We start from the raw sequence: 20,728 nt of genomic DNA, 5'->3' as shown, positions 1-20,728 counted from the left end.
AACTTATAATTTGACGGGAAAAATTAAATTAAAAACGGAGAGGAAAGCTGAAATTGGGTGTGGGAGGGTGCATAATAGTTTAGTGGGGTTATTAGGAGGACCATTAGATTAGGTAGATCTAATAGTTTAGATTGATTCCTAGTTTTTATTTTAATTTTAGTTTGTATTTGATCATTCCCATATATAGGTAAGTGCTCAACTACAAACCAATATTAGAATACAAACTACAAATTAAATAACATGTTTAATTCACTTTCTCTCTCCTCCTCCATGTGCATGTATATATTTTTCCCTTCGTTTTTAATTTGACTTTTCCTGTTACTCGATTAACCATTTTTTAAAAATAATTTCACCGTATTTTTCTCCATCTCTCACTCATCAATTTGCATAAAATATTTGCTATAGTCTGACGATAAATCAGGATTTAATCTTACCTGAATCACTCAGCTGAAATCAGTACAATTCTAGTAACAGCAGACTTTAGTGATTCTCATAGGCATAATTAGTGATTTATCGTCGAAATATATCAAATATGATATTCATACCGATTGTTGGAGGATGTAGAAAAATACAGTGAAGTTAGATTTTAAAAAAAGTTCATCAATTGATAGGAAAAAATAAATTAAAAATGGAGGGAATTAGGTAGGGTTGTGTGCGGGAGAGTATATTTAAATTGGGTGGAGTAGAGTTTGTAGTTTGTATTTTAATTTAGTTTGTATTAGAGTAAAACTATATATTTTAATTTAGTTTGTATTATATATAGTTTTATTCTATATTAATAGATATAGGGTATATAGAATCTCACAGATAGTATTAATTTTAGCTTGCTGATTCGGGTAAGATTAAATACTGATTTGTCATCAGAATATAGCAAATATTCTATGCAAATTGATGAGTGAGAGATGAAGAAAAATACGGTGAAATTATTTTTAAAAAATAGTTAACCGACTAACTGGAAAAGTCAAATTAAAAACGTGAGGGAAAATATATACATGCACATGGAAGAGAGAGAAAAAGATTAAACATTTGGTTGTTATTTAGTTTTGGTTGTTATTTAGTTTGAAGTATTCTAATATTGGTTTGTATTTGAGCATTTGACTATATATATATATATATATATATATATGATATAAAAAGAAAATGAAAAACAGATTATCATCTCTCTATTCTCTTTTGTTCTCTACTTGCAAACATAACCAACTTAGCTTTGAACAACAGCACATGCTTAAGCGGGATTGTTAGAGAAAGTTCTATAACTTTTGTCATTAATTGGGGGAAGGACATGTACCTTAGCACCAAACCACTCTACACGAATAATCTACATATACATGTAACTAGACTATACAATATGTCTACAAAAGATAATTACTTGATATGATATGAAGAACTGTAAAGAGTCCAGCACTGATAAAAACTGGCTAAAATGGATAAGACCATGATAATCACAAGATCGAGATTTACGTTTGAAGAACACCTTTGGTGTTATCAAAGCTTAAAACCCGTTTGAAGCTAGTTTGAAGCTAATAAACAGGGACAAACTTTGGAGGAGAGATCAGCTGATATCAGATGGCAATTGATATGTACGTGCAATCCGAATCTGAAGCAATATATATAGCTCAGTTTTGGAACCCCGTTTAAATTTCGGGCAAAAGGTGATATAAGAGGTACCAATGCACAGATTCATGGACCAGTGCCATCAGCTATCATTAGGTATCAAATAGTTGGTTTTCTAACTCAACAAAGAAACATGATAATTTATTCATGGTAAAAAAATTGTATCTAAGCATGCATAATAATGACAAATTACCTGTGCAATTGCATATATTGCTCGGAGGATTCTAGCATAATCTGTTCCAAGCATCTGAATGACAACATCTGCCAACAAAGTACCCCACAGCCTAAGATGGGCCAAACAAGCAAACTGGTCAGAAATCATCACCAGGGTACCAGACTAAAGAAAAGCAATGTTATCATTTGATGAACAAAATTTGTACAGGACCTAACCTAGATTAATACAGTACGATAATGATACTTGCAAACTAAATAACTAAGAAAGGTGCTACAGAAACTTCCACGGAAAGACTTGAATGAAGTATAAAAATCAAACCTGAATACCAATCAGAAATCGTATACAATAGATTACATCTTCTAACCACCCTCTTTTCGCTGTCTGGAATGATCAGGAAACTGGTGAGTGGTGTTTATTGCCTCCTCCGGAATTGCTAAACTGGGTGCTAATTTCGTCTTTGTGAAAAGTAACCCAGATTTATCTAGTTATTTCAAATGAAGTTTTCTTCATTTGTATAGTTGGAGCTAATCACATGATAAATTTTGCTATGTTTCATCTTTGACCAGAATAGTAAGAGAAGAGAATTTCTGGCCAATAAATATGTGACGCTAGGATGATGTGAAAAAAACGTAAATTTTAGGCTCTTTAAGAGCACAAAGATGGCTCCTACAACCTTATATTTTCTCACTAAAGCTACCAGGATACCGGAGGCATGGTAGGGTCCAAATTGCATTGCTAATGAAATATACCGAAAAATTCATTGTTCAGATGCTGACAAGATTAGAAAGCAACCAAACCTTAAAAGTAAAGTTGTATCAGACAAGAAGATAAAAGTAAGAAAATTTCTAGGAAAAGAAATGCTCAAATGAAACTGTAGCTGATAAGAGACAATACATTGGTCCGAACAAAGTCATCATGCTCCTAAGTCCAATGTACCGTAATGCAGCACCTTTTACACCCTGTCCACAATGAGCAGTATGTTTAATTTGAATAGAAATGAATCAATATGATTCCTATTATATTAATATGTATCATGATACATATATTAGGGTTATTTGCATATATATTGTATAATGAGTATAATTGTACATTATTGTGTTGTATTTGGTAGAAGTGAATGAGATTAGGAGAATATGCAATTCGATTTGTTCTCCTTTTAGGAAAAATGTACTTAATTTCAACTCCCTCCTCTCTTTTGTTCCTAGAAATCCAAATTCGAGTTCAAACCCAATAATAAGAAGTCAAACTTATTTTTCTTACAAACTTCTATAATACTAAATTTGCACTTCTTCATTTTTGTTCAACTTCCCACTTACCTCCTTGATCTTGCCTTGAATCTTGTTCTGGTATGCCGAACGTATAAAGTCATGTACACATACAACCAGATCATTTCTGTGTTATATATTCTCTTTACTAGAGGTTTGAAAGTGGTGTAAGCAAATGCTTGGTATTAGAAACTATGATCTCAGAATTCTATTCATCAAAAATAATTATTGTTTTCTGTAATAATATTGAAAGGAATAATAACATGAAATATTTACAGTAATGCTACCTGTTTTGCTGCAAGCAATGCCACTCTTGACTCCAAGTTTACGGTGGCCAAGTGTCCCCCCTAAAACATGCGAGAGTAGATGAAACATATTACATGCTACAAAAAGAACTAAATAGTGATAAATTAGTAACAAAGAGCCTAACTTGAATATAACATATTTTTAAACAAAGTACCAGTATTATGTAAAAATTCAATCTTTCATATAACCAGCATTGAACTTTAGTGAAAGTGAACAAAATAAAATTAAAAGTTAACTTTTTTTTATTAAGTCGTATCGCAAAATATCATGTTTTATCATTGGATAGCAGAATCAACATACCAAACACAATAATATCATTTAAGGTTGTAGAGGCTGTTAGGTTTGGATTTTAAGAAACAGGGTAGGAGGAAGAATAATATACTTTGTATGACCATGCAATTGTTAAGGATATTTTTAATCAGAATATCAACCAATTTACCACATAAAAGACTTCTTTTGTTATTTCTGGATTGGTCAAGCTATTATTACTACAGCTGTCGAGAAAAATTTGCTTTTGCCATCAAATAACGCCTCACTTTCCATACTTATTATCAATACTTCGGTTTCAGTACGTTCTCCTTTTACGTGGAAGTTATCTGGTAATGTTTAATCAAGGCCCTGATAAAAATGCAGCACCAAATTGATAATGGACCAGATAAAAATGATTTTTTTCTACAAACCTACAGTAGAGCAATTTACCTACCAAAATTATCTTTAGATGCGTAAAAGGGTATGATGTAAGGTTCTTCACACACTAATTATTAGTCCATTTGTATCAGTATAACTAGCACAATATGCAAAATGCAGACCCAGATTTCACTAATAACATCTACATGAAAAAAAAAACTAACTTTTAATAATTAAAAAAGGAATAAAAGAAACTTGGTTATTTCAATTAAATATTTAAATGAATATGTTGTACATGTAGAACTTGTATGGCAAAGTCAAGATTCAAGAATAGATACAGAACGTTGTACGCTGTTAGTAAAGATTGCAAAAAAAAAAACATGCAAAACACATTATTCATTTACATTCACTTAGGCTTGTTTGGATAGGGGGTTAAGGAGGTAATGGTTGGGTTGGGTTAGGCTAGGTTGGGTTAGGTTGGGTTGAGATGGCTTGAGCCCTTGTCTTGTTTGGATTTAAGGGTTGAGCAAGAGAGATTTAGGAAGGGTTGGGATATGTAAATGTTGTAATAAATATTTTTTAATCTAGCAAAAGTAATTAGAATTCAAAAATTAAATTAATTTAAAATATATATAAATTGGAATATTATATAATTTTGGTGTGGTAACTATTAGTTTTAAATTTTTCAAAACAAATCAAGTAATTTTATTAATACTATAAATTTAATATTAAAAACTCATTTTTCAAAATTATTTTGTATTTGAATCTTTGTTTTTCAATCATACAGTTTTTTTTAATAAAAGAAAAAAATCAATCATCCAACAAAGCATAAGAAACAAAATAAGTAAATTTGACATTCATATCTAGCAAAGAAACAAATTACTGCAGTGGACCCCATTATTCATATTCGCTCAGCACAACTCACTACACCCGATTTGGGGTGTTGAAATCCATATGCTTTTCCATTGAAGCAGAACCTCTCACCAACCCCTTACCAGCCTCTCAAAACCAAACCCTCTCGTTTTATTTTTTTGCCAAATGAGGGTTGAGAGATATGAACCCCTCCCGACCCAACCCAGCCCCTCAGAACCCTCCATCCAAATAAGTTAACGAATTAATAAGTGGAATACCTTCCTGATAACTTCGTTCTTTATGTGATAGTTTGCAGCTTCCAAAAACAATTTTCCAGATAACCCCCTTGCTAACTAATAGACCAAAATACTAGGTTAAAGTAGCAATAATCAGCCAATAATAAACACGGAAACAAATCACAAAAAAAAAAAAAAACTCTTACCATCTTATATAGCTTCCCCAATGTCAAAATTCCACCACCCTAAAAAACAAAGAAAATAGAAGCTGATATATGAAAAGGGATAAATGCTAGTCAAGTCACTGAAAGACAATGGAGGACAGTAATGAACTAAAACTAAAAAAACCTTCAAAATCACTGAACGGAGACCCAGAGCTCCAGCCCTTAAAGCAGAAACAGTTTGAATTTTCCATTGGCTGAGACCAAGTTCTAAACTACCCTGACCATCAGGAGTCATTGATTTGGTTATTCTTCCTGCTTCATCACTGCATCAACAAATATATTCTCAACTGTCAAGTAAGTCATTAGCAACATATAAGCAATTTAGTAAATGATTAACATGCCAAGAGAACCAAACATCACAAGACCTCCAAGCATTTTCATCCTGGTATTTCACCATATATAATGAAGTTCAAAAGCGGGACCCACACACACAGGCACGCTTACACACACAACACAAGCATCCGGAATTTATACGAGTGTTTTGATGTTAAAAGATCTACTGAATTATATTCAACGATAAATGGCCCTAGCATCTGATAACAATCTGTAAACGAACCATAAAGCAAGTAGAATATCTAGAAAAATCCATGACTGACATAGATAGCAATACCTAGAGTAATCCTGCAGCAGATGAAGAAAAATCTCTACTTCTAGGTCTTCCGTTTTCAATTTGGCTGAGCAAGGTATTTTCAGCTTTTTTCGTACACTCAGCAAAACATTTCTATACGATGGCCTCCAACCCCTACCATGAGTTTCATATCAACTTAATCAGAGAAAAAAAAACGGAATTCTGCTATAAGAAACAAGAAAAAGTATTAATTGGGACAGAGTCGGTGCAGGTTACAAATTAGTACAATTGAATTTTTTGAAGTACTAAAAAGTAAAAACTAGTGAGGGTTTGGGGAAACTGCATATCGTGTATATACTATACTGTGCAACACCATTGTTATCACAAAGACGACTAGTCAGCGACTAGTCGACGCGATAATCTCGACTAGTTGACATGAAGGTCGCCCAAGAATCTCGAACCTCGACTTGGGGCCTTCATAACCATAATAGTGGTGTACCATGAACCAAATGACAGTACACAAGAAACAAATGATATTAAGATAGATGTCTTTACTTGATATTTATCACATTTATGTTTTTATTTGCTTGGATATGTTTGGTATTTGGAATATTACTGTTATTATGCAGTACCTATGCTAATTTTGAACTTATTATTCTATTACTTTTGATTTAAACTATGAAACTGACATGTTAATTATATTATATATTAAATCTGGTAATTATATGTATAATGAACACTTTGTCGACTTTTTACGACTAGTCTTCACCAAGGTACTCGGGCGTCAAGGCTCAACTTGGCGTCGTGATAACCTTGTGCAATACTACAACATGAAAAAAGATATAACGATCACCATGATAACGCTATCTGGTACTCCATTCAAACTCGCATAATGTAAATTTAGATACCAATTCAGACTTCGTATATAGGTCAAACGGAAGCACCTTTCTTAACATATCAATAACTTTAGTTTCAGCACTATCCATTGTAAGAACAACAATAATGTATAACCTTCATGTTCAGAGTAATAGGAGATTGTGAAGTATGACAGCATTTGAAGAATCTAACAATCAAACTGATTAATTCTTTCTGGAAAAAAAAACTGATTAACTTCTTGAAGCACAAGAACCAAGTAACAGAGTATTCGTGTTTATGCGCTACTATATGAAGAAAATTATCAAAATTAGATGAATAACCTTAATGTAGAACGTGCATCAGCAGCAAGAAAAAAGAATCTTGATTCAAGCATCTCAATAAAATCATCTCTCTCGTCTGGATCTTGCTCAACCATGAAATAGTCAATGTCCTTAGGTCTTGCAATTGACTTCAGCAAGGGACTGAAGTAGCTATGAAAATAGCCAAATTGAACAAAATTTATGCTTCAACACATTTGAAGATGACAATTTGTGTGTTGTGATAGCTACTTGCATACTATTTAGAAAACGTAAATTATAGAGAAAGGGGGAATTACAAAGAGGGAAAGGGGAATAATATATGAACTGTCTCATTCACTAAGAATAGCTAATAGCTCCGTAAGTATCTACAGTTTGAGTCAAACACATTATAAACATCATCTAATTTTAGGCCTCTTTCCTTGCTTCTTCAAAGTTTCTTAAGTACAACCTGTCGAGAGAAGGCTTCTCGAGATTCACAAAAGCAGAATTGGTGCATCAGTTTAATTATGGGTAAGTAACTGCTGATACTTCTTATTCAGTTACTGCAAAAACATTTTGGTGCTCTATACTTGTCCACAAAAGATCTTATCAGCATACCTCTTGCCGAAAAGAATTTGTTTGAGTTCATATAACTCAGATCCTGTTGCAAGCTGAAGCACATAGTTCAGTTCCGGATCATATGTACCTGAAGAAAAGTATTGCAAAGCCTATTTATTATTTTTAACAAGAAATGTATATGTAGATGTGGAGATACCATAAATAAACTACATTTCTCCGACTCTTTACTTCCCCCTGATTGTCCGTGTCAAATGCCGGACACTTCATTTAGGGGACAAAACAGTAACACAAAACGCTATAAAATGTCTTGGACATTCTGACAGAGTGCAATTCAAATACAAATTTATGTAGCTTTCTGTGCCATCATAATTCATATTGCAGACATAAGAGAAACAAACTACTCCCTTTGTCCCAACCATATCGTTACATTTCCTTTTTGGGTTGTCCCATCCAATTCTTTACATTTCAAAATTTTCCAAAAGTAGTAAAGTTTTAATAATATAAAAATTAACAACATCCACTACTTACCTCCACTATACCCACTTTATTCATAAAAAATTGATCGGTCCCACAACTTTATTCACTTTTTCAACTTCCCTCTACTATTTTATCATTTTTCTTAACCTCTTTGCCCAACCCAAATGTAAACAAATGGGAGGGATTGAGGGAGTAAGAAATAGTCTAATGTGAGGAAGACATCAACTGGAAAGGAAGGGGTCAACGAAAAAATGCAGTGACACATTACAGCTTTATTTATTTTGGCGTAAATATTGTGCTCTTTAAAAAATATTAGGCAGGAAATGGGTATAAAATAATTCAAGCAAATAACTTTTCTTACTCTTTTTCATCCAAATTGCACAAATTTTTTGACAATACTCCCAAGCAAACTAGGACATGAAAACTAGCAAAATGTTTTACGATACAACAATTTAAGCGAAACAAACAAAGCCTGCTATGCCAAGGAAATTGCGATCAACATCTCTTCTCTAGATATCCATCAAACTATGTACACCTAGAATCTCTTCCCAATTAAAATTATCACACACTCACAAATCAACTACATTCAAATAAGAAACTAAACTTAACTGCTTTCTGTAAACACACACATTAACTCTACTTACAAACAAGCAAATAATAAATTCCACGCCATAATAAAGAACCACATAATACAATAATACCCAAAAACACACATACTTGTGTATTTATTTATACACAATATACCTCCATTTTGAGGAGAACTTGAAGCACGGACCGCGAGTGGATAACGACGCTTGATAACCTGCAAAAATTAAAGAAATAAAGATCAAATAAATACATAATTGTAGTGTGATAGAGGATGAAGTGTAATTGCAATAGTACCTGATGATAATTATTTAAATTAGGGTTAGAAAAAGTGAAATGAAAGTGAAAATTGGGGATAAATGAACAAGAAGAATGGTTAAAAATGGTGAGTTTAGGAGTGGTGGTGGTTGTATATACATACATCTTTACATACTACTAGCTCTATCAATCGAGGACTGAGCACACACACCCCTTTAAAATCTGTCCAAGAGGATTTTGTTATATTTTAAAAAATTTGAACTATTAAGATTCATTAATTTTTTATTAATGACAACTTGCTAAATTTTACCCGCATAATCATTATAAAATTAATTTTAAAGACACAAATTTCATTAAATATTATATTTATTTAAAATTATTGAAACTGAGTTTATAGAGTATTTATTACAATTCTAAAAAAAATGAAAGTTATATTTTGCAATAAAATTATACTTTTTTATTTAATTTAAGAATTATTATTCAATAAATTTAATAAATTGTGTCATAACTTAAATATGATAACCAAATTATTCTTTTGGGTAGTTGGTGAGCTACATTATTTCGGTACGTTAATAAAATTTGTTCTTATAATATTTTATTATAATTTACATTTACCCAAATAACAAAAAGTAAAATTTACATTTGCAAAGAAATTTGAAAAAATAAAAATAAAATATATTTATAATGCCAAATGAACAAAAATGCTACTCAAAAATTATATAATTTCTAATTTAGCTTGCATTCAACACTATCTACACATATACAAATAATATTAAAATATATAAGAAAAACTTTTTTTTCTTTACAAACCTTTTAACACAAAATGTTTAAAAGATTAAAAAGATAAGTTTGAAAATTTTTAAATTAACTTTTCAATATTTTTTATAATCTAGAATTTGTCGAATGGCGTACATTAGCTTATGAATTTCAAATTAAAGGGGTTAAGTTACTTAATACTATCAATGCCACAATTCTTTCATGTATTTAAAATCATTTCAAAATAAATTAATAGCAAATTCACCATAAAATTTAAATTAAATACTAAATTAAAAAATATTAAGTCTATTTTTAAATTATTGGGAAAGAAATCAAATAAATAAATAAAAGAAATTTTTAGAAAAGTATACACCAAGCGTAGCGGGCATGATACTTGTATTTGATAATAGTAAAAACATTCATTTTTATTTTAGTATATGATAGGGATAGAAAATAAATCCTAAACATACATTAATTGTCACATTAATTACATTTGGGTTTCTTGTCCAAAACCCAACACAGAAGAGACTCGTTTAAGCTCATAGTAGAATTAAAACGGCCGAATTAGTCAAGCCCCACTAGCAGAGGTCGTCAAGATCCACGAACATGAGCTATTCATGGGATAGGCCAATACGGCTAAAAGAGTATAGACATGTGTCCAAAACAAACACACACTCGTACAAGGAAGGATCTGGAATTCCTTCCCTTGCATGATTCCTAATTACCATTTAAGTTTGAGACTTGTCCACCTAGTTCCCCAACACACGTCTAACCCTAGACTCCTCTATATATAAAGGGTTCTACCTCTCAACATAAACTATGTTTTTGGCTTGATTCTCTACAATACAGAGATACGTAGGCATGTTGTGAGGACAGACAGTCTCAAACACGAGAACAACCATTAAAACTCAAAACTGACAAACCCTAGTATTAATTACTAACGCTTCCTACTTTTTATTCCACAACATTTGACGCCGTCTGTGGGAAGACAACAACAACCATGATGAACACGGAGCAAAGACAACAATGGAGTTGATGGTCCTATCACATCACGGACGATCGCCTAAATAGTGGAGATAACTCCGCACTCAACCTATGCCTATACACATGCAGGAATCCCTGTAGGGGCATCTGAGGCTCAGCCACAAGAGACGAATCCCCCGGCTCCTCAAAGGATGAATCCCCAATTTCAGCAACTACATGCACCTATAAACCCTTAGCCCGTTGGGTATTAGTACTCCACGATCGTGACCACTAACAACCCTTACGGGATGCCTCTATACCCCGACGTTGGAGGAAGTGGGCACTCTAATCGGAGTGAAGGACGGCGGATGCCCCAATACATTCGTGACTTGGCTCCCATCCCTGAGAAACAAGAATTCTCTGGAGCCTAATCTTCTAGAGACTCTGAATTATCGGACGATGAGGTCGCTCCACGAAAGAGCCATGCTGGTAAGGAGCCAATGTCTAGTGGCCACCAACAGCCCATGAGCACTCAAGAGACAATTCTCCAAGATGTAGAGGAGAGGATTAGGGCTCATGAAGCGGAGATCCAAGGGTTGAAGTGCGATCTCGAGTTGCACCTAACCCCAAGACCTCCACTTGCAGCGAGACAAATGGATTTTCCTCCAATCATAGACCTGAAAGGTCCAAAACCAAGAAGGGATGTTGTCTGTTAGGGCGAAAACACTCGCTAAAATTACACGCAAGTATACGCGTTCCAATCAGATTCGTTCCCACGGAGACTACTTTAGGTTAAGTTCAATTTATGCACATATGCAACAATGTATGGTTATCGTTCAATGCTAAGATAAATAACAAATTGGGTTTTGATTAAACTAAGAGATTATACTAAATAGCATTAACTACGAGAATTGAGGTTGAATTACTTATATGAGATAAATATGAGATTCTAACTTCATTACTACTTCATTCAAAGTCATTGTTCTTAACCTTAGCATGTGACGGTGTTGACACTAATCAGATAACACGAAACTAGTAAACGCCAACTTTCGTTGTACGAATACCCTACTACCAAGCATCCACAAAAGAGATAAAAGTTGAATAGACACCAATTATGCTTAGTCCTTATATGTCTGTAAGAATTGAAAACATAATGGTTCAATGCGCAAGTTATCTATCGTGATTATATAGGGCAAGTAAGATGGTTAAAATTACCTACGAATCATGCATAACAATAATACATGAACCTATGCTAGCATGGCAAGTTCTAAACCTCTATATTCACCGTCGCTTCAATAGAGATTAACACGTTATCTTATATGTTAGCTACGCACATAAGACGAATAAGTACAACCAATACTAGGATATCAATCAATCACCACACACCAAGATATTGAAACAAATTAACTATATAAATCCATAAGTAAATCCGTTAGAACCCCACGATAACGATTAGTTCATAATCGAACTCATCATCACCATGGGTTCCAATGAAAGTATGATAATAAACAATATAAGAGTACTAGGGTTCAAAGACAAATCGAAAACAAGCATCCAAGTATCGCGTAAATCAAAGAAAACAAAATTCTTCTTCTCCATAGCCATCTCGTGCTCTCTAGGTCTTCTTATTGCTCTCTCAGATCTCGTTGTTGTTAAAAACGTCTTTATATGGGTATATATAGGCTCTAGGATGACCAGAACTCTCAAAATCTTCAATTTCGACTAAAATCAGGATTTTGGTGAAGAAACCGGGTGCGTGAGCGCTGTTTTCGGCCGCGACCCGCGCTGGAATAGTGTTTTCAGCGGCGCGGGCGCGCTGGTTCTGGCGCGGTCGCACTGACATTCCGGAAAAATTCTGACAATTCTTCTTTTGGCCGTATCTTGAGTTCTACTCGTCAGAATTATGCGATTCAACTGCCCACGCGAAGCTAACGAGATTCTATACAACTTGAGAACTAGGCTTCCAATTCTGATCTCTTTTCAGCATACTTCTTTAAAAAGCTTCTTTCTTCATTTAACTAATACCTGAAATGCACAAACACAAACACACATCAAAAATACCAACAACTTAAGTCCAAAACACCAACTTAAGCCTGAAATGAAGCGTTCCAAGTAGATATAAAATCCACTTATCACACCCCCAAACTTGAATCGATGATTGTCCTCAAGCATAAACAGACTCAAAGCTACAAAACAAACCTAATGCATGAATGCAACTACATGAATGCAGCTAAATGATAATGCAATCGATCCCCTTAGAATAACCATAACCAAATGAATAAGCCAATGTCTCTAAGATTACAATGACTCAAAATAGAGCTCGAATTAATCCTACAAACCAACTCACAAACCAGAAACGTGTGTATGTGGGATGCTTAATAGATATACTTTCGATACTAGATCAATAACCATAACTTATTTTTCATCAAAATAATCACAAGTTTATAACTAGAATAGACGTTAAACGCATAATGACTCACAACACCTCCTTTCTACTAGAGTTATACAAGGATTCATGCTATTATTGAACACATAACAAAGATGCTTACTTGACCGTGCAATGAATGAGGTCTCAAAAGACTTATACGATAATACCCATGTAGCGAGCGTTAGGTTAGCGGATCCCAGACTATGAAAAGCCTTAGGTCACTAGGCACAAAGTTCCCTAAGAACTTAATAACTCGAGTTTTAAAGAGCTCACTCTTGATCAATTATGCATAAACACATACCTTTTTTTTTCTTTTTTTCTTTCTTTTTAATTTTTTTTTCCAACAATTTCTGAATGAGTGTGTTTCGCTCCATCTCATTCAGCCCTAGACTACTCATAAAAATATGAGCCGGCTACTAGCCATTTGACGTCTAGCCTTACAACAACTAGCAATGAAATCCAAGATTTATTATTTTTCCAACAATTTCTGAATGAGTGTGTTTCGGTCCATCTCATTCAGCCCTAGACTACTCATAAAAATATGAGCCGGCTACTAGCCATTTGACGTCTAGCCTTACAACAACTAGCAATGAAATCCAAGATTTTCTCCATTTTAAAAATTCAGTGTTCTTTTTGTCATTACGAGAATAGCAAAAATTCTGAATATAACCAAGTGATTAAATCTCAACAACAAACAAGTATGATCATGATCTAGATCCAAAGCAACCCTATAAGACTTTGTGAAAATATTTGTTTCTGGCATGCAATCAATTCATTAGGACTTAAACATCCCTTTATTTGTCATCACTACACTCACATCAACATCAAGCAATCAATCAGAAATAGCTCAACCTAAAGGATCATGTTATATGCATGCAAATGCAACTATATGGACTCATATAATAACACGAATAAAAATGCAGCAAATATGTCCTAAATGAAAAATCATTCAAAAATATGAATGAACTACAACTAAACATGCAATATGAATCTATATGAACTATATGGACACACACACTAATCCTTACATTATCACCCCCAAACTTAAAATTTTCAATATCCTCATTGAAGGAAATAATAAGGATTTCTGGCATACCTAGTCGTCGAAAAGATCACCCTCCTCGGGTGGAGGATCAGGTGGCCAATCAACCTCGATACCAATGGCTCGAAAAATAGTGCCCAAATCCTGTGTCAAATCTGCAGCAAAATGACGGTGAATGTCGTGCATGGCCTCCATACGCTGAATCAACCTTCTATACTGCACATCACCAATACCAAACCTATCAACTGTCTGTGGTGCATGAGAGGTACCATCTGTAAGAATGGGAAGAACCGACCAGCCACTCTCTACATCATCAAAAATATATCCCAACCCCTTACAGGGGGTGCACCTAAGAATGAATTACTCAAGTGATCTAGTAGTCGGTTGAGCTCAAGTGTGGGAGCTTCTTCAATAGATGGTTCAAAACGCTCCTGAGAAATTTTTAGCTCTTCTAACCCAAAAGAATCGAATGGCATATCCAACTTCCTCTTCCACGGAGGTGCATTCAAAACTTGCATTTGTTTTGCTCCTTCTTTATCTTCAATAATTGATTCCCCTATTAAAGATCTCTCTAAGGTATCTGACTTTGGCAATTTCTCAAGCTCCGAGTTCATGATAGAGTCGACCCGCTCTACTTTAAAGCATTGCTCTTTAGCTATGGGTAACTTTATTGCGTTCAACACATTAAAAGTGACCTTCTGATCATGAACCTTCATCGGAAGCTCTCCTTTTTGCACATCGATCATAGTTTGGCCTGTAGCCAAGAATGGTCTTCCCAAGATTATGGGAATCTTCTTATCTTCCTCAAAATCTAGAATTACAAAATCAGCAGGGAAGATGAGTTTGTCCACCTTAACCAAGACATCCTCCACTATTCCTCGTGGACAAATGATGGAACGATCAGTTAGTTGCAATGACATGTATGCCGGTTTCAGATCAAGTAGACCAAGCTTCTTGAAGATAGACAAGGGCATCAGATTGATGCTAGTTCCCAAGTCACATAAACACTTTTCGAAAGATAAGTTTCCGATGGTGCAAGAAATAGTGAAGCTTCCAGGATCTTTAAGCTTCGGAGGCAACTTCTGTTGCAACACAACACTGCATTCCTCCGTAAGAGCAACGGTCTCTAAGTCATCGAGCTTCACTTTCCGAGAGAGAATACCTTTCATAAACCTCGCATAGCTAGGCATCTGTTCAAGAGCTTCAGCGAAAGGTATGTTGATATGAAGTTTCTTGAACACCTCCAGAAACTTAGCAAATTACTTATCCAACTTTTGCTTTTGCAGCCTTTTAGGAAAAGGAGGTGGAGGATAGATTTGTTTCTCCCCTGTATTACCCTCAGGAGGAGTGTGTTACACAGTTTTCTTCCTTGGTTCCACTTCTGCTTCCTTCTGCACATCTTCTTCAGCCAAAACTTCAGATTCTGGAACTTGAGATTTTTCAGGGCTTGCAACCTTCCCAGACCTCAATGTAATTGCCTTAACCTGCTCTTCTGCTTCCCTCTTGTCTGGAACTTCTGTATCACTAGAAAGCGTTTCTCGTAGTTGACTCAGTAAGGCGTTAGCAATTTGTCCTATCTGGTTCTCCAGATTCTTGATAGAAATAGCTTGGCTTTGGCATATAAGAGCCTGGTTTTTGCACATAAGCCTCAACTCCAATTCAGATTTTTCATTCGAAGATTCACCTGTATCATGAGTTTGTTGTTGAAGTTGGAGTTGTTGTCTTGGTGCAAATTGTTGCTGAAAACTAGGAGAATTAAATTGCTAGTTTCCAAACTGCTGGAATGGTTGTTATATCGCATTCTGATTGTTACTCCATCTAAAGTTAGGATGGTTCCAGTTGTCAGGATGATAAGTGTCTGGAACTGATTGCTGCGATCTATGGAAGTTGCTCACAAACTGAGCTGAGTCACTAGATATAGCGCATTGCTCCGTCGCATGCGGACCTGAACACAGCTCACAAATACTGGTTATCTGATTAACACCATAGTTAGCCATATAATTGATCTTCATAGACAACTCTTTTAGTTGAGTAGTGATAGTTGTAGCTATATCCACTTGAAGAACTCTTGCTTCCTTTCTCTGTGGCAATCTCTGAGTTGGATACTGATATTCATTAGAAGCCATCAGTTCAATTAGGTCATAAGCTTTATCGTAGCTCTTAGCCCATAAGGCTCCACCTGATACTGCATCAAGCATGGGTCTGGACTGTGCTCCCAAACCATTATAAAAAATAATTGATGATCATCCAATCAGGCATTCCATGATGAGGACACTTCCTAAGCATCTCCTTGTAGCGCTCCCAAGCTTCATATAAAGATTCTCCTGATTGCTGCATAAATTGAGTAAGAGCATTCCTGATTGCAACTGTCTTTGCCATGGGGAAGAATTTAGTGAGAAACTTTTGAGCAATATCTTCCCAACTAGTAATCGAACCAGCTGGCAGAAAGTGTAACCAGCTCTTAGCCTTGTCCCTCATAGAGAATGGGAATAGTATCAGCTTCACAACATCTTCAAAAATACCGTTGAACTTGAAGGTGTCGCAGATCTCAATGAAATTCCTAATGTGCATATTGGGATCTTCCGTTGGAGAACCCCAAAACTGGATTGAATTCTGCACCCATTGAATTATGCCAGGCTTGATTTCAAAGGTATTAGCTGTGATAGCTGGCCTGACAATGCTAGATTGAATGTCATTGATCTTGGGTTGAGAAAAATTTATCAAGGCTTTCGTTCGTGCGGCTGGATCTCCCATTGTAATGAGTACCTGAAACACAAACAAATAAACCGTGAAAGTAAAAGAGTCTGAGTCAGTGAACTTTAACGACCACTGATGACAAGCACATAAACTAAAAATTAACACCGAGTCCCCGGTAGCGGCGCCAAAGACTTGTTAGGGCGAAAACACGCGCTAAAATTACACGCAAGTATACGCATTCGCAAGTAGTATAAGATATCAATCAAATTCGTTCCCGCAGAGACTGGTTTAGGTTAAGTTCAATTTATGCACCTATGCAACAATGTATGGTTATCGCTCAATTCTAAGACAAATAACAAATTGAGTTTTGATTAAACTAAGAGATTATACTAAATAGCGTTAACTAAGAGAATTGAGGTTGAATTACTTATATGAGACAAACATGGGATTCTACTTCATTACTACTTCATTCAAAGTCAATGTTCTTAACCTTAGCATGTGATGGTGATGACACTAATCAGATAACACGAAACTAGTAAATGCCAACTTTTGTTGTACGAATACCCTACTACCAAGCATCCACAAAAGAGATAGAAGTTGAATAGACACCAATTATGCTTAGTCCTTATATGTCTATAAGAATTGAAAACATAACGGTTCAATGCGCAAGTTATCTATCATGATTACATAGGGCAAGTAAGATGGTTAAAATTACCTACGAATCATGCATAACAATAACACACGAACCTATGCTAGCATGACAAGTTCTAAACCTCTATATTCACCGTCGCTTCTTTTAGATATATTTGATAATGTCATGTATAATATGATTTTTGTTTAGTTTTCAGATCTTACTTGAATAGGACAAACCAGTACTTAACTGGATATCAGCACTTATACTGAAGTCAGAACTTAAGTTATCAGTACTTAAGGTTCAGGAGATATTTATCAGGATATAATATCAGGACTTAAAGAAGACTTTCAGATAAGGAAGGCGGCTGATTGAAAGGAAAGAAGATCAAGACAAACGCAAGAAGAGATATGCATGAAGAAGGAATTCTATGAAGAATAGAATACTTGAAAGAAAAGATAACTGGTTGATATATTTTAGGAAGCAGTATTATATTCCATATCAATTAGCGATTATCTTGTAACTGTGTAGTATATAAACACAAACATAGGGTTTACACTATATGTGTTATCATTATCGAGAATAATATTCATTATAACCTTAACAGCTCTCATGATATTTGTTCATCACTGAGAGAGGAAAGTTTTACATTGTAACAGAGTTTAATAAAGTTTGTTTTCTGTTACTTGTGTTCTTTGAATTCGATTTGATTGTGCTATACACTGTATTCAACCCCCCTTCTACAGTGTGTGTGACCTAACAAGTGGTATCAGAGCCTATCTGTTAACACACAAACAGTTTAAGATCCAAAAACAATCATGTCTGAAGCAGAAATTCCAACCAAGCCCACTAAAACTGAAGAACCTCCAAAGAATCAAATCCATAGTCGATACGAGGCTATTAGAGTTCCCATACTAAAACCATCTGAATATCCCATATGGAAGGTGAGGATGACTATGTTTCTGGAAGCTACAGATCCAGAATATCTTGACAGAATCAATGAAGGACCTCACAAGCCAACCAAAACTCGCTGTTGCAGTTGCAGGTGAAGCAGCAAAATCTGTACCAAAGGAGAAGAGTGATTACACTGCTGAAGATATCGTATCAATTGCTAAGGATGCTAAGGTACGACACTTGCTACATAGTGCCATTAATAATGTAATGTCAAATAGGGTAATTAACTGCAAGACTGCAAAGGAGATATGGGATGCCTTGGAGACAAGATGCCAGGGAACTGATTCGATTAAGAAGAACAGGAAGACTATACTCACTCAAGAGTATGAACATTTTGACTCAAAGCCTAATGAGTCATTGACTGATTTATATGATAGATTTGTCAAACTCTTGAATGATTTGTCACTAGTTGATAAGGAGTATGATCTTGAAGATTCAAACCTTAAATTCCTGTTAGCTCTTCCTGAAAGTTGGGATTTGAAGGCCACAATTATAAGAGACAACTATAATCTTGAAGAAACAACTCTTGATGAAATTTATGGGATGCTCAAGACCCATGAACTTGAGATGGAACAAAGAAGCAAGAGGAAATGAGGAAAGTCAAGGACAGTTGCTCTTAAGGATGATGAAGAATTCCCCAAAGCAGCTACCTCAAGGAAAGGCAAGGGAAAAGCACTCATCACAAAGTCTGATACTGAGTCATCAAGTTCTGATAGTGATGATGACTCAGAAACTGAAAGCTTGCCTGAGATGGAGCTGATGAAGAGATGATGAAGCTGTGTGCTCTTATGGTGAAAGGAATCACAAGGATTGCATACAGAAAATTCAGGAAGGGAAAGAAATTTTCCAGGAAAGGTGCAAGATCTGATAAGAAGAGTTTCAGAAAATCTGAAGGCAAAGTAGGGAAGTCTGACATAGGAGATTACACAAATGTCAAATGATACAACTGTGGTGAGAAATGCCACATATCTCCTAATTGCCAGAAAGTGAAGAGTGACAAAGGCAAGGCTCTTGTCACAAAGAAGAAAAGCTGGACAGACACTTCAGATTCTGAAAGTGAGGTGAACTATGCCTTGATGGCAAATGCTGATAGCAGTTCTGAAGCTGCTGAGTTAAAGGTACCTCAAACTACTTATGCCTTTTATACTGATGATATTAATGAGTTGAGAAGATATCTTAAAACCATGTTCATTAGTTATAGAGATCAAACTTTAACATGTGAAAGATTAACTTCTAAAAATCTTGCCTGCAAAAAGAGGAATGATTATTTAGAAAAAGAGTTAGTCATGTTCCATCAAACTCAGAAAGATAGAGATGATGCTTTCTATGTTAGGGATGAAGTACTTAAAATAAATGAATCTCTAAAAACTGAGTTAGAAAAGGAAAGAGAGATTATCAGGACTTGGACTAACTCTGGTAGAACAACTCAGTATTTGTTAAGTAGTGGAAACTGGAAAGAGGGCTTAGGTTATGGAGATGATAAGAATGATAAAAGAACTGTAGAAATTAAGTCTATAGTTGTTAAACAAAAGCCAAAGGTAAAACCTGTTAAGTTTGTAGCTATAAAGTCTGAAACTGAGAAATCAGAAGTTAAAGAGGAATTAACTTCTGACAAACTAAAACAGGAAAAGCCAACTGAAGTTAACGCAGGCTTAATGACAAAGAAGCAGCTTAAGCATAAGCTGAAAGATGTTAAGAATGTAAACAAGGTAAAGTCACGTAGGAAAAATAGGAATGGAAAGGAAGGTGTGAATAAAAGCAATGATTATAAGCCTGTTCCTGATGCTCCTAGAAAAACATGTCATAACTGTGGAAGTTCTAACCATCTGGCTTCTTTTTGCAGGAAGAATAAGAACATAAACTCCTTACCTTCAAAGTCAGGAGTTAAGAGTCAGTTTGTTAGATATAGGCCACAAAATCCTTGTTTTCATTGTGGTAGTTTATGGCATTCCATTTATACTTGTAAGGAATATCATAGTTTGTACTATGATTATTATCAAATAAAACCTTCTTTAAAGAAAGTTAGCATTGTTCCTTCTAGTGTAAGTTCTGATACAAAGTCTGATAGTGTAAATGCTGATAAGAAAAATGTTAACATAGACTCTGATGCTAAATCCACTGCAAATGTTAACAAATTTAATAAGGCCAAAGGATCCAAGCTAGTCTGGGTCCTTAAAACTAATCATTAGTGGTCTTTGTGATTGCAGGGCAACAGGAATAACATCCTAGTTCTGGACAGTGGATGCTCAGGACATATGACTGGAAATAAAGCCCTGCTATCAGACTTTGTGGAGAAAGTTGGCCTAAGTGTTTCTTATGGAGATGAAAACATTGGAA

General features: G+C 35.0%; 1 protein-coding gene and 1 non-coding gene across 6 annotated transcripts; one reads left to right on the top strand and one right to left on the bottom strand.

Annotated features, from left to right (window-relative positions):
• Window positions 1-1,235: 1,235 nt before the first annotated feature.
• On the bottom strand, window positions 1,236-9,138 carry LOC141666764 (uncharacterized). Of its 5 annotated transcripts, none has more exons than XM_074472941.1 (12): window positions 8,960-9,135; window positions 8,822-8,879; window positions 7,640-7,727; window positions 7,064-7,213; window positions 5,910-6,041; window positions 5,424-5,562; window positions 5,282-5,320; window positions 5,118-5,192; window positions 3,342-3,401; window positions 2,684-2,748; window positions 1,808-1,898; window positions 1,236-1,597 (listed from the first exon to the last, which is right to left on the bottom strand). In XM_074472941.1, exons 1-12 carry the CDS (start codon window positions 9,083-9,085, stop codon window positions 1,553-1,555), a joined length of 1,068 nt encoding a protein of 355 aa, XP_074329042.1. In that variant the 5' UTR covers window positions 9,086-9,135; the 3' UTR covers window positions 1,236-1,552. The 5 variants fall into 5 exon arrangements, with proteins under 5 accessions (XP_074329042.1, XP_074329044.1, XP_074329041.1 ...); XM_074472940.1 differs by having other exon boundaries at window positions 1,564-1,700; window positions 8,960-9,138; XM_074472943.1 differs by lacking the exon at window positions 2,684-2,748 and having other exon boundaries at window positions 8,960-9,138.
• A 7,228-nt stretch (window positions 9,139-16,366) lies between these two features.
• On the top strand, window positions 16,367-16,473 carry LOC141669983 (small nucleolar RNA R71). The gene has a single exon (XR_012554236.1). It is a non-coding gene; the product is annotated as a small nucleolar RNA R71 (small nucleolar RNA).
• Window positions 16,474-20,728: the final 4,255 nt, after the last annotated feature.

Source organism: Apium graveolens, chromosome 6 (assembly GCF_009905375.1).
Source record: "Apium graveolens cultivar Ventura chromosome 6, ASM990537v1, whole genome shotgun sequence".
In the NCBI taxonomy this organism is placed as follows: Eukaryota; Viridiplantae; Streptophyta; class Magnoliopsida; order Apiales; family Apiaceae; genus Apium; species Apium graveolens.
This window is presented reverse-complemented; position numbering and strand designations above follow the sequence as displayed.

Coding starts and splice junctions, on each gene's coding strand:
- LOC141666764 (XM_074472940.1), bottom strand. CDS start 9,085: ATGTATGTATATACAACCACCACCACTCCTAAACTCACCATTTTTAAC. Junction 3,402..5,117: donor AGAACGAAGTTATCAGGAAG/GTATTCCACTTA, acceptor CGCATGTTTTAG/GGGGGACACTTGGCCACCGT. Junction 2,749..3,341: donor CATTGCTTGCAGCAAAACAG/GTAGCATTACTG, acceptor CATTGTGGACAG/GGTGTAAAAGGTGCTGCATT.